Source organism: Rousettus aegyptiacus, unplaced genomic scaffold (assembly GCF_014176215.1).
Source record: "Rousettus aegyptiacus isolate mRouAeg1 unplaced genomic scaffold, mRouAeg1.p scaffold_m13_p_2, whole genome shotgun sequence".
In the NCBI taxonomy this organism is placed as follows: domain Eukaryota; kingdom Metazoa; phylum Chordata; class Mammalia; order Chiroptera; family Pteropodidae; genus Rousettus; species Rousettus aegyptiacus.
The window spans coordinates 9,954,198-9,967,359 of record NW_023416295.1 but is presented as its reverse complement, the minus strand read 5'-3'; the positions used below and the strand labels follow the sequence as shown (position 1 = coordinate 9,967,359).

At 40.0% G+C, this 13,162-nt stretch overlaps 1 protein-coding gene across 10 annotated transcripts in view; it reads right to left on the bottom strand.

Moving 5' to 3' along the window:
- Positions 1-13,162, bottom strand: part of DOCK10 (dedicator of cytokinesis 10) — a 229,013-nt gene that overhangs the window by 117,293 nt on the left and 98,558 nt on the right. For 8 of the 10 annotated variants that reach the window (XM_036237139.1, XM_036237144.1, XM_036237138.1 and 5 more), the window contains exon 2: positions 9,564-9,683. In XM_036237139.1, the coding sequence (XP_036093032.1) occupies positions 9,564-9,683 (120 nt within the window). The remainder of the gene's footprint in view (positions 1-9,563; positions 9,684-13,162) is intronic. The other 2 variants (XM_036237140.1, XM_036237142.1) reach the window with 1 other exon arrangement.

Here is a 13,162-nt window from a genome sequence, read left to right as displayed (position 1 = left end):
TCTTGCCTTTCGAAAAAAAATAATAGCCACTCTAAATATGTCTGATGGGGAGCTGAGTAACATGGCCCAAATATAAGCTTTCTGTTCGGTTCTGCCACAAACTTATTGTCCCACTAAGATCACTGCTTTATGGTATAAAACAATAGAGTGAGTACTGGGCTGGATTAAGAAGAATTTTTTTTTTTCTTCAGAAGCTTTTTTTTTTTTCCTCTTAATGATAAGTTTTTGGAATGTGAGCTCAGGTTTCCAGTAATAATAATCACGTGGCAACTTGATTTGCGATGTCTTACTGTAAAGATAGAGCCCCAAATACACAAGCTAATGCTCATATGCAGTGTATGAGATCAGAAACGCATTCAGGCTGGGGTTAAAATCTGATCACATGTACAATCATGTGAACTATGGCTCTGAGTGGCTCCTGATGATCTCTACTTATGAAATGATGTTGATTCTTTACTAAATAAGACAACTAGGGTTTAATCACCCTCATGTAACCATGCAATCAATCTAAAACATTATTTTACAACACGTGTGGAGTTTTGCATATCTATTACTTCGCACAGAACATACACGATACAAGAAAAGGAATACATGTATAATGAAAGCCTATAACATGTTATCAAACTCTGTTATATTTTGTGGTAATAGTAGAGAATTTGCCTGAAAAAGCAGGCCTCCACAAAGTTTCAACTTTAAGAATTGTGGTGCTTCTACTCACTTTTGATTTATTTAATGAATCTCCATTGAAGCACAAATAAATTGATCAAGTAAGAAGAAAAGCATACAAAGCGATATTTGTTAAGGGTATTAATACAGTTACAAATAATTTCTTTCCTGAGAACTGGATGGTTTCAGACCACTACAAATTGCCTTGGCCACAGCAGACTTCCTGTTCTCTTTTACAAACCCTCTGGTCGACAATTAGTATAGCTCAATAGCATGAAAAGGATCTGAGGCTGCCCTGGAACTCAGCCGAGCAATCCCTTTGGTGGTAGAATTTTATAAGGGGACTATTGTCCAGAGACGAAGCATTTGGAAATAAAAACTATCATTTTATTTATGAAACAATGCATGCAGGCCTCTGCGTGTAATTTCTGGTCAATAATATTCAGATATCTTGGATTACAGACCTGTCCCTTTCTGGTTTCTTCTGCTCTGCGGTGGGTAGTCCTAGCAGCTTTGTCACGGCCACCATTCTGCTGGCTAAAATGAGCACAGAGGACTTCATTCCAAGCACATCGCAGCCATTTCTCATTTGGCCAAAGGCCACTGTCAGAGCCTAAAATAGAGGCTGCTTTTCCTATCCTGGGGCTGAGCAAAGCCTCCTGATGGTATTGTAGATTCCAGCTGCTCAAAAAAGAGGACCCGGATAATGGTGTTTGTAGTAATCGATCAGTCTTAACTTGAGAAGTCAACAAGCCTCACAATGGGGACCATTAACTAACACTTCATGATCAATTCCATCCTAAGCAGCACGCTCAACAGTGATCGTCACCTAAATTTCTCAGAGTGAAGACACTGAGAGTGCCTTTCATTTCAGTAGAGCTGGCTAAACTACATTAGCTGCATGAAAAATATTATTTGCCACATTCAGAAGAGTGCTATAATTTTATTTTATTTTCTAAGATGCATATTCTCATGCATCTTAGAAAATAAAATAAAATATATCAGTTTAATGTCTTTATTGTGCTTTAAGGGGAAGGTCTTTCCTGTTTTGTTGAAGTTGAAATGCAGAGATAGTGAGCAGTTGCCCTAAGTAGACAGTTGTCCTGCTCTAGCCAAGTCAAGCACGGGGACTTCTCCATCATAGTTTTTAAGTGTGTAGGTAGGAAGGTTTGGTTCAAGGTTTTTCACTCTTGGACTGGCAAACCACTGAGCAAGTCACTTCACTTCTTTCTGTGATTCATTTTCTAGGTTCCAAAATTTGTCTCACATCCTCTAAAAAAGGTTTGGACAAAACGTTCTACATGTGGAAAATGTGAGCCGGCATAGAACCCAGCGCTCCAACAATATAAAGACACTTACGCACCAGGCCCTCCTGTGAGCAAGGACTAAGAGGCAGTGGTAGGAGCTCGCTCTTCAAGGAGGCACAGAGAAGAAGCCTGCTCACCGCGAGGCCTGCAGACGTGGCCCTGTGACGAGCGACAGGCCTAAGAAATGAGCCAACCCACCACAGCCACCAGGCCGTGGCATCTTTCCCTGTGGCTGCCCATGGTCCTTCTTCCATGCTGGGCTCCTTCCTACACAAGCCTTGCTCACGTGCCTCCACTTAGAAAACTCCTTTCTTTCCAGTTTTTCCTCATCTTGGGTTCAATACAGGTGCCAGCTCCTTCTGAAAATTTTCTCTAATTCATCCAATAAACATTTTCTGGTCTCTGAACTGTATAATTTATAGTTTATGTCACATATGAAGTTGGCAGCATAACTATAGAATCTTTCAGAACCAAAAGCTCTGCTAGTGATTAATTCAGACAGTTATTTTACAGACACACACACACACACACACACACACACACACACACACGCAAGCCACATTAACTCTGCTTTGGGAACAAAATATAACAATACATGAAACACTTTGCCATGATCTTTAATGTTTCTTTGGTATAATTCGTTGAATTCTCTTAAAGAATAAAGTACTTGTATGCAGACATGTGTTTTTATAATTCTCTTGTATCCTATCTTTCTGACAACCTACATCACCCCTATTTTAATGTCTCGAACAATCATTAAAAAGAAACAAACCAGTGGTACTGAGATATGATTGACATGCTATAAAATTCACTCTTTAAAGTGTAGAATTCAGTGGTTTGAGTCTATTCACAGTGTTGTGCGACCATCATCACTATTTAATTTTAGAATATTTTCATCACCCCCAAAAGAAACCCAATATCCACTGACAGTTACTTCTCATTCTCCCTTCTCCCCAGCCCTTGGCAATTACTGATCTGCTTTCTGTCTGTGTAGATTTACCTATTTTGGACATTGCATGTAAATGGAATCATATATGTGGGCTTTTGTGGCTGGCTTCTTTCACTCAGCATACTGTTCTCAAGTTTCATCCATGTTGTGGCAAGTATCAGTACTTCATTCCTTTTTAGACTATATAATATTCTATTGTATGGCTACACTACACTTCGTTTCTCCGTTCATCATCAGTTGATGGACATTTGCATTGTTTTCACTTTGGGGCTATTATGAATAATGCTGCTATGACTATAAGTGTTCAAGTCTTTATTTGGACGTATATTCCTAGTACCACGGAGCTGTCTCCACATATTCTTAATGAACTAAGTGCTCTAGAATCGCTTTATTACAGTATAGTTATCTAATGGCACCAATCACTGTGGGAGTCAATATTTCCTTCAGGTTGCATACCTTATTTTTCTAAGAAGCAGCTGGCCAAAAGCATGCTATTTAGACTAAAAGTCTAATAGCAAAAAGCAAGGTGCTTATGTTTAATTTCTGTCCTCACAGTTACTCCGCATCCTTGAATAAGAGCCTTGTCAAATCTCAGCTTCATTAGCTTGCAAACGAGAGGAATATTATAACTTAGAAATAACCTAGTTTCACAAAAACTATTACTTAGCTTTTAAATTGCAATTACAGTGTTCTTGCATGAATACTTGGAGTCATTTAAAGCTCGCTTTTCAGGCTCAGAAGCCAAGGATTAAAAAGAAGTTAAGATTCCTATAAAATGTTAAGTTGGGTCTCAGTAAAGGAAGCAAGAAAAAAAAAAGACTAATGACCTTTTTGCCTTTCAATTTACAAGATATTAAGATATTTCTGCTTCCTCTAACAAAATGACGCACATGGTTGAGTCTGGAAGTCCCCACATACCAGTTACTTTTTATAGCTAAAAACATACTATGAAAAGAACAAGCCATCGTGTGGGTGGGTTAAGAAATCACAATTCACTCAGTATTAATAGTGAGCCAATGAGAATAGCAAGGGGGACTGAAAAGCCCTACGACACTACTTCTGACCTCTTGATATCAGGAAGGGATTTGAGAAGGTCATGTAACTCTGGACAAGCTATTTCAGGTGTGTAGCATATTCCTTTGACTTTGAAAATGGCACTGCCATTGTTGAAAGTATGACCTTTTGTGGGTAAGCACCGTTTTTTTGTTTGTTTGTTTGTTTGTTTTGTTTTTCATTTTGTTTATATTGATGCTATACACACCTTAGCTCACAGAAGCTGGGCCATGAAGCTGAGCTGAAACAAGGCAGTTAGACCGGTGTGGGGTGTGGGCAGTCTTGAAACAGGTGACTAGGTGGCCTTCTCACAGCGTGATGAATGCTAGCTTTCAGACCTTTAAACTTTCTTACTTGAGGTTTTATACCTCCCAGAAATGATTCCAGCTCAGGCTCTCCATATCTTTCACTCAGAAAGAAACTAATTTCTGGCTTTTTCACTTTTTGTTCTGCGTCTTTTTGTACCTGCCTCTCCTTAAACGGAATCACTCGACGATATGATTCAGAGTGTTCTTGAAACTGTCCTTTAGCTCTTGTTTTCCTTCATTATTCTCTTTGCCTATTTCACTAAGCCACAATTTGGTGACTAAGTTCTTTATTTTTCGGTCTTAAGTGTCTATTGCTCCCAGTTTCAGAAAGCAAGATGAGAAAAACAGGAGTAGCAAATACGATTATTGAAGTGGTACATGCTTGTGAAATGAATGAGTTAATAAAAGCATCTAAACTACTTATTCCTAGTGAATCATTATGATCTAAATCGTACAGAAGATCATCCTGCCTGTTTCCAGAACCCACGCACCAGGAGAAATCGTTTCTATCTGATGTGCCAAGAAAAAAGAAAACGCTTCTTCTGTGGTGCTTTAGCCTGGAAGAAGACAATTTTAATTGAATGTTTGGTGACCTTTATTGAATGCCCATAAGCCCAATATTGTGTTGAGTTCTTGAAATGCAGTTATAAACTGATGTCTCCCCTGTCTCTTAATAGAAAGCATAGAAAAAAGTATAGTAAGTGTTACAGGGAGGAAATTAGCCTTTGTCGATAGCAGCTCCGTGCCAGCCACTGTCGCAGGAGAATGAGCCTCTGGAGAAGGGAATCGCGACCTTAGCACCATTTTTCAAGGTGATATGCTGAGTGATGTCAGAGAGGAAAGTATCATGTTGACGATCACTTTCCTCATCATCGGGCCAATTACTTTACTCCCTTTATTCTCAAATTTTGTTTTGTATAGTCTTTGGTTCCTTAAGACAGCTTTGGTTAAAGCTGTCTTCTAAAATAATAACCTACATGTCTCTGAAATAAACATTTATTTCCCACCTGCTTCATGCCAGTATTGCTCTAGTTTCTGGGAGTCTCGCGATGGCCAAGACAAAAGACATCCATACCCTACTCAAGGCTACACTCCAACGGTGAGAAGCAAGTGAGAGAGGGGAGAATAAAAGCAAATTGAGATCTTCCCAGGTGCTCCCAAGTGCTGTAACGAGAAGCCAAAAGGGTGATGCGATAAAGTGGCACGGCATGGGAATGGGGTAGTGTAGATTGCAGGTCAGGGATGTGTCTTTGGAGAGGTAGCATTTGAGCTGGATCATGAATGAAAAACAGGAACCCGCTGTGCAGGCAGCGTAAAGGCCCCATGAGCTTGGCGAGTTCAGGGAACTGAATGAATGCTGGGTGTCCATGTAGAGACACAGGAAATAGGGCTGAGAGATAAGGGCTCAGAGACCATCAAGAACCAGATGATAAAGAAATGGGAAACCATGAAAAGTTTGAGCTGAAGGCCTAGCATTATCTGATTTGCATTTCTAAAAACTTCCTTTAAATGAATTAAAGTGGGTAAGGCAGGAAGCAGGAAGACCCCATAAAGGACACTTCCGGGGATTTAGGCAGAAAAAGGGTAATGGCGATGGCTTGGGCCAGGAGCGTGAATAGAGAGAAACAATGTAGGAATACTGCCCTGGTAAAAAATAATGTCTTTTAAGGTGTATCAAGTTCCAGACGAAACCCCTGGTTCTTGATATTTCTGAACCACAAGCATTCTCAATCAGCTGGATTTTTTACCCATGTTAGGGCATGCACTCCTTCATCACAGGGCTTTTGCTTTTCTTGTCAGTCTCACTCGTCTAGGAAGTGCTGTTCTATATTCAGCACCTTGTGGGTGCTGAATAAATATTGATTAAACAAACCAAGTAATGAATCATGTCTGCTCTAAGTGTGGGTGCTTGGAAACATGGAAACACAGAAGTGAGCCGGATTCTCCAATCTGTAGGACGCGACTGGGACAATTGGAGGGGGAGTGGAGAGTCTGGAGTTGCTCCCCTTGCTTCCCAATGCCTTGGGATTGGATTGGTCACCTGTTACCACTTCCCACTGGGTGAGTGGAGACCGTCTACACACGTCCCACAGAATTCTTACCATTGCTCAAGGTCAAGTCTGGGAAATGCTCCATTAGCCAGGTAAACAGGAGGCTTGTTGTTGGTGACCAATACCCCTAAAATGTGCTATAATCTATGGATGGAGCAGACAGGGGCAGAGGGTATTTAAGGAAGAGTCTTTACACAGAAGAAAAGGAAGAAAAAAAAGAATAGATTTTTTTTTTTTTATTAAGCAGAGCTCCTCAAACTATTTTTGAAAAGGGTCAGATAAATTTTTTAGGGTCCCCTGTCTCTGCTGCAATCACTACATCACTGTTACAACAATGCAGTTGTATCATGAAAGCAGCCATTGACAACAGGTGAGTAAAACAACACCTCTGTGTTCAGGTAAAGCCTTGCTTATGGATACCAAAATCTGATGCTCATACAATCGTTATGAGTTACCAAATTTTCTTCTTATTTTTTTTTCTTTAACTAACTAACCAGTTGTATGAAGAAAATACATGGCAGTATTAAAAAAAAAAACCATAAAGAAACATTCTTAGTTCACAGGACATACAAAAGTAGGCAGCGGGCCACCCACACACCATAATTTGTCAATCTTTACCCTGTAGAACAGGAAAGATGGAAAACCGTCCATCTGAATTTTGTTCAAAAATCAGTAACTTTATGTAGTGATAATAGTCAACACTATTCTTTTGTTTGTCAGGTGCTCGATGCAAATGAAAATTTAGCCATTTGTCTGCAATGACATTTTCTGTTAATAGGGAGTAGGTGGCATCAAATATCTCTTGAGTACCTGCTAATTGGGAGCTATTCTCCCAGCTGGTCTCCCAGTTTCCTCTTCTCCCTGTTACATGTTCTAATAATATGCACCCGGTCATTTGTTCTACTTGAAACACTCCTGTGATTCGCCGCTTGGCACTTACATTCTGGATGGATGCGAATGCATCATTTTGGCCTTGCCTGACCTTGTCTCGGACCGCTCTCTCTGTCCATACCACTCATCAGACTCACAGCTCTCAGGGCCTTTGCAGCAACTTGCTTCATCCTGAAACTCTCCTTCCTTCTCCTGGTCTTAGTATGGCTGGTCCTCCTTGGGAATTCAGAACTCAGGTCAAATGTCACCTTGTTAATGGTGTTGTCCCTGACCATGCAGTCCAACCCAATTCTTCTACTCACTTTCTATTGCATGGACCTGTCTCATTTTCTTCATAGAACTGGATATTATTTGAATTATCTTGTTGATTAATTTGTTTACTCAATTTTTGCCTGATTCTTCCTATCAAAATGTAAGCTCTATTAAAACGAGGTAAATTCTGTCTAATTACTGCTGTTTCCTCATTCTGAGATTCATATCTAACATTTAATATTATACATTTGTTGAATGAATAAAGGAAGGACATAGTCCAGGGGTGATAGAATGGTATGTTCAGAATCGTGTCAGTATTTTACCCCAGATGGGAATGAACGTGACAACGTATGATAAATGTGGGGTTTGAGTGGGAGTGGAAGACTATGACCTTGAGAAATAGGCAGGGACCAGAAGCCCTCAGGGCAATGCTTAGGTATTAGCTCTTCATTTGGGTGGCCACAGAAAGATTTTAAGCAAGCACAGAACAAAAAAATTCAGTGTATTTATTGGAATGTTCACATCAGGAAAATTTTAAAAAGCATGTTATTTTATGCTCTGTTTACACCACTAAGGATGGCATCCATCCTTAACTTAGACCATCCTTAACTTAAACAAATGTGGGAAGATGCCAAAAAATGAATTTGAATTCAGTGTAAACATTCCATCCCATCTACACACTTCCCCTCTCTTCTTTAGCTAGGGGAACTTGGAGTAGCTTTTGACATATTTCTGAACAACGGAGCTAGAAGAAAAGGTGCTCCAAGGTTCAAGTTTTTGTATGTTGTTTGATAGAAAAAGGCTATTCGTCAAGTTTATCTTTAGTCTGAAAGAAAACGAGGATGTGGAATTAAAAAAATAAGTCGGGGTTCAACTCTGTGCTTGCAATTGAAGACCCGGTGGCCTGGTCCAACCACGGAAATGAGATTTCTGCACGAGATAAGCCTCTCTTAAAGTGTGTCAAATGCTAACATGGGAGCCATTTAAAATTCTGAAAAACAGATTGGAAGAGTTTCTTTTTTCCTAGCTACGAATCTGTCTCCTTTCTTCCATCCTTCTTTGTAGTTGGAGCAAAAATTGTTAACTTTTACATGCCCTCTTTTTTATTAGTTCATGGAGGAAGGTGAAAAAAATAAACCTTTTAGAATCCAGAAGCCAGATCTGCCCTACGAGGTAACGGAGGGAACGGAAGTTTGAGGCTGTTTGAGGAAGTGTGAGCACTGAGGCCCCAGCAACAACACAGAGGGTCCCATGGACGATGTCTATTTCACAAGGTTACCCTGGACCTGCCTTTTCATATGCTTTAAGATGCTCATGTCTGAGAGTACTTTTCTTTTAGGAAAAACCAAAAACAAACAAACAAAAAAACCCAAGGAAAATCACCATCTTCCCATTGAGATATTTACTAACAATTTTTAAATGTTTAGGATGACCACGATGGAAGGTTGGGCTATGAGTGTGCTTTACAATGTGTCTCCAAAACAAATTTCCTTTTTATTCATTTTCTTTACCGCCCCAGGAGCATTCCATGTGCCAGTGAGCACTGTCCTAAAGAGGACACATCTCAGACCACAAATGCTTCCATGAGGATTGCTTGCCTAACTCTCTTTGGCCCAAAGTCTCAACAGTTCCTTATTAAAGAACAACCAAGATTAATGGTGATTTTTAAGAATTGCTTCCTTTGCACCAAGAGATTACTACCTTTGTCATTGGTTGGTTTCAGTGGCTTGAAAGTTTTCAGTTAGAAATGGCCTGAGGGAGGAAGTGCCCTGGGAGGCCAGGAAGGACAGTAGTTGGACACGCTCAGACACTGGCCGAGACGCAGTACCAGCTGGAGCCAGGTGGCATCCTGTGCCGCTCCCATCCCAGCAGCCACTGTGTCACTGAGCCCTCACTCTTCCAACTTTACAAGCTCTTTGGGCACTTTCCAGTGCCAGATGTGGACTCTCACTGCAATGACTGTGTTGTAGGGTGGCCACAGGAAGAACACTGAGCTCCCTAAATCTACAAGGGAACATAGCACCCTTGGGAGGATCACCTTGTGGGTCCCTCCTGAACTTAGACGGCTTGAAAAGAGGACACTTACTGAAAAGTCGTCACTGGGGAAGAACAGGAGATCTCGAAGAGGGTCATTCTGATAGGTCTTTTCAAGTTCTTCAATGACGGTTTCATAATCCATGGGTTCAAGGAGCCTGGGCTTTTCCTGCTGTGGAAAAAAGAAAATGTGACATTAACCACTGACACATATAGTCTCATATCTTCTAACACCTGGATGGGTTTCATTTCTTAGTATGACCAAGGTGTTGGCCTTGCACAACCCTTCCAATGAGGTTACAGAGACGCCTGGCATTTAGGGCAAAGCCATGAAACTTATTTCAAGATTTGAAATGGTGTGAGAAGATCCTGAAATACTTGACATCTCTCTCGGTAATTCAAGCTGTTTGCACTGAGCCTCCAAAGCTCATGGTCTTAGTGCTTTTTCATCCATAGAGCAGATGTTTATATAAACTTTACCTTTGGAGGAAAGGTATATATTATGATGGTGATCATCATTTTTGCTGAATTAGATACTTCTTTGTGAGGTCTACTTGGGTCTGTTTTAAAATGTCGGTTCCTTGTTAGCAATCAAAGTATCACAGGCTGCCTTAGCTGTCACAGAAGCATGGATTCTGTGTCAGGATTAATTGCTTGGCTCCGAGCCTCTTTGCCACTATAAAGAGAAGCTGAGTAATTCTCTAACAGAACTGTACAACATAACTATTATGGATACAGTGGGTGAAAGTGAAGAAGAGTCTAAAAAAATAGCCAGATAAACACACTTCACTGCAATCCTGAAGCCAAGAGGAAAGGTGCCTCCATCAAGGAAACTACCCAAAGCACCAAAGACTAATGCTGGTGGGAGAAGGTAAGATCTTTTCACTGTAGGGTTGACGTGTTTACCTGACAGAACAGAACTCACAAAGTATGAAAGATGGAACCCAAAAGAAAGACTAAAACATTACAAAACAGAAACCAAGGACATTATCTAAATTCACTTAACCCTTTGGTGAAGTATTTGTGTAACCTAAATGAAAAGAAATGGCCTTTTGTATTATTTGGGGGCTCCTGGGAGCTGAAGTGCTCACCATAAATTCTGTATGCTAAAGTGATCTTGGGGGGAAAAAACAAAACAAAACTTTTTTCTTTTTCAGATCAATGATATCAACAAACTGTTTTCTACCAACCTTCCCCACCCCACTCTGCAAAGTATGCAGACTTAGCTTCCATTTTTAAGGCCTGGTTTGGAAGATCTCTATCGGTAAAGCCCCAGAAATTTCTATCGACATTTTAATAATTGCTAATGGGCTCCTCGAAGTAGCAATCAATGATTATTTTGATGATATTCCAAATACGTAAATGAAACAAAACAAAATGTAAAACAGTGAGCCAAATAACAGGGATTTCCGTGTACTTTCTACATTTAAACGAAACAAAACAAAAACAATCCTATTTTATAAGTGCTTCGGTGAAGGGAAGGTGATGAAAGTTGAATATTCTTTCTGGAAGGGCTCTTCAATTAAGATTGCTAGATTTAGTGAATACAAATATGGGGCTCCATGCAATATTTGGAGAAAAGATGAAATCTGGTTGTCCAACATCATCTACTTAGTGAAAGTGCTGTGAAACATTCAACATTTTGAAGGGGAAAATACAGAGGCACTATGGCATGATTTGGGTAACTAAAAACAAAAGCCCTCCTAGAATCCCTGTCATTTGATATGATTATTTTGTTTAGACTTATTTTAAGTTCCAATTCCCTATTTTCCCAGGCAAAAGGATTAATTCCAAGGATCACAAAATGACAGCCTGACAGGCAAATGCAGTCTCCAGATGTTTGATTTGGCCCCAACGTTTATTATATTTTATTTTTAGTGGGCTTTGAATGTCTTTGAGTGGTGGTATTTCACTCCAGTTCAGCTACAGACCTCAGTAGTTCTTATCTATAACTTCTTCGCCTGACAAAGTCACACATTTATATTACCAACCGCCCCTAAAAACCTTCAAGTCTGAAACACTTAGCTTAATCTGGAACCTCTTTTTTTCCTTAATATTGTGTTGGTGTATGAAATGTAGCAAATAAAACAAAATGTACTGTCAAACCATCAGAAAACTCTGATCTGACGGAGTTGGCTGGTTATGTCCCTTTCGCTCGCTGTTTCTTCAGCATAAGTATATGATGCCCTTTGGTTTCGTGGACCAACAGGTCCTGCCATCACTTTTCTCCTTCTCCCTTTTCCTCACACCAACATGAAGAGGAGTATAGAAATGGTTTAGTGTGTGTTGCAATCAATAAATTTAAATGTAAATGTCATTGAGACGTTTTAAGAGACCATCCGCCATCTTGTTCTCACTATCTTTTGAACTTCATCTCTCCTTAGATGCAATTACAGCATTAATAAACAAGCTGTAGATGAGGAGATCTTCAAAGAAGATGCTTTACTAGCCCACACACCACCTAAAGCTAACCCCACCTAAATTAGCATAATAGGAAAATCAGAGCTCACGAGTCACAGGTTATAAATAAAACCACAAAAAAATTAAATCCTAAACTCTCCTTGATATACCCAGTAAAAGGCATAAACTGTAAGCATCTGTGGGAGGGTAGGCTTTTATTTATTCATTTCAGGCTACGATCTACAGGCCAATCAATGAATGACACTTACTAAGCCTTTCCTGTTTAAAATGTTGCACTGAAGTTATTTTGACATGGAGTTGCAAAACCTAGCAGATATGCTTCATCTAATTTATTAAGTCTTGACATATGGGGTGGATATATTAGTTAAGGTCTATCTTACCAGGGAATTTATTAACTAATGTATAAAACTCAAGATAGTCAATGTTTTATAATTTTGTGGCTATGTGCTTTAAAAATGAAAATAACGTGATATTTTCCATAGCACCTAGAGCCTGGGATTTGGCCATGTTTGCCACAAATGCATTACGCATCTGTGATAGTGAGAATCCAGGCTATGGAACCAGAAGTTCTCTCTGGAGCAGGAGAACTGCCTGCTCAGTGTTTTGGTCAAAGAAACAGATATATACAAAGATGGTGGGATCAGTTCATCTCTCACTCTTGCTGCTTACAGAGACATTGAGCAAGACTGGGAACTGAGCAGCATTAATTTACAGCTTTACAACAGTTGAGCTGTCCCTCCTGAATTTAATGTGCCTCTTGCTTTTGGAAATGCACCAACTGGGATGAGGCATGTGCCAAGATTACCCTGAACTGGATTGGTTTTTATAGTGCTTTTTACTCTTATTTCTTTCTCTCAGATGAGTAATGAATTTAATTAGCTATTCTAAAGTCACTCCAGGCCTGGGAAAAGGCACTCACCAGTACCTGTTATTATGCAGCAGGGTTGGTGTTGAACCCAGGGGGTAATAGGCCCTATTCTTCTTATGTAGTATTAAGAGATTTGTTTGATCTACTTCCCCAAATCCACAGCTCTCCTCTCATTTAGCTCCACATCAGAAGAATGAGCTCCTGTCACAAAAACAAATGCTCCCTCCCCCTATACTTATTCCCCAACTCCTTGTGGAATACCAACACAGCATCTAAGTCCTGGAGTTGGTCAACCTGCCATCTTGGTAATATCCAGGCCTGCCAAGAGCCGTTTAATTGGTTTGGAGATGGCAGACTACTGT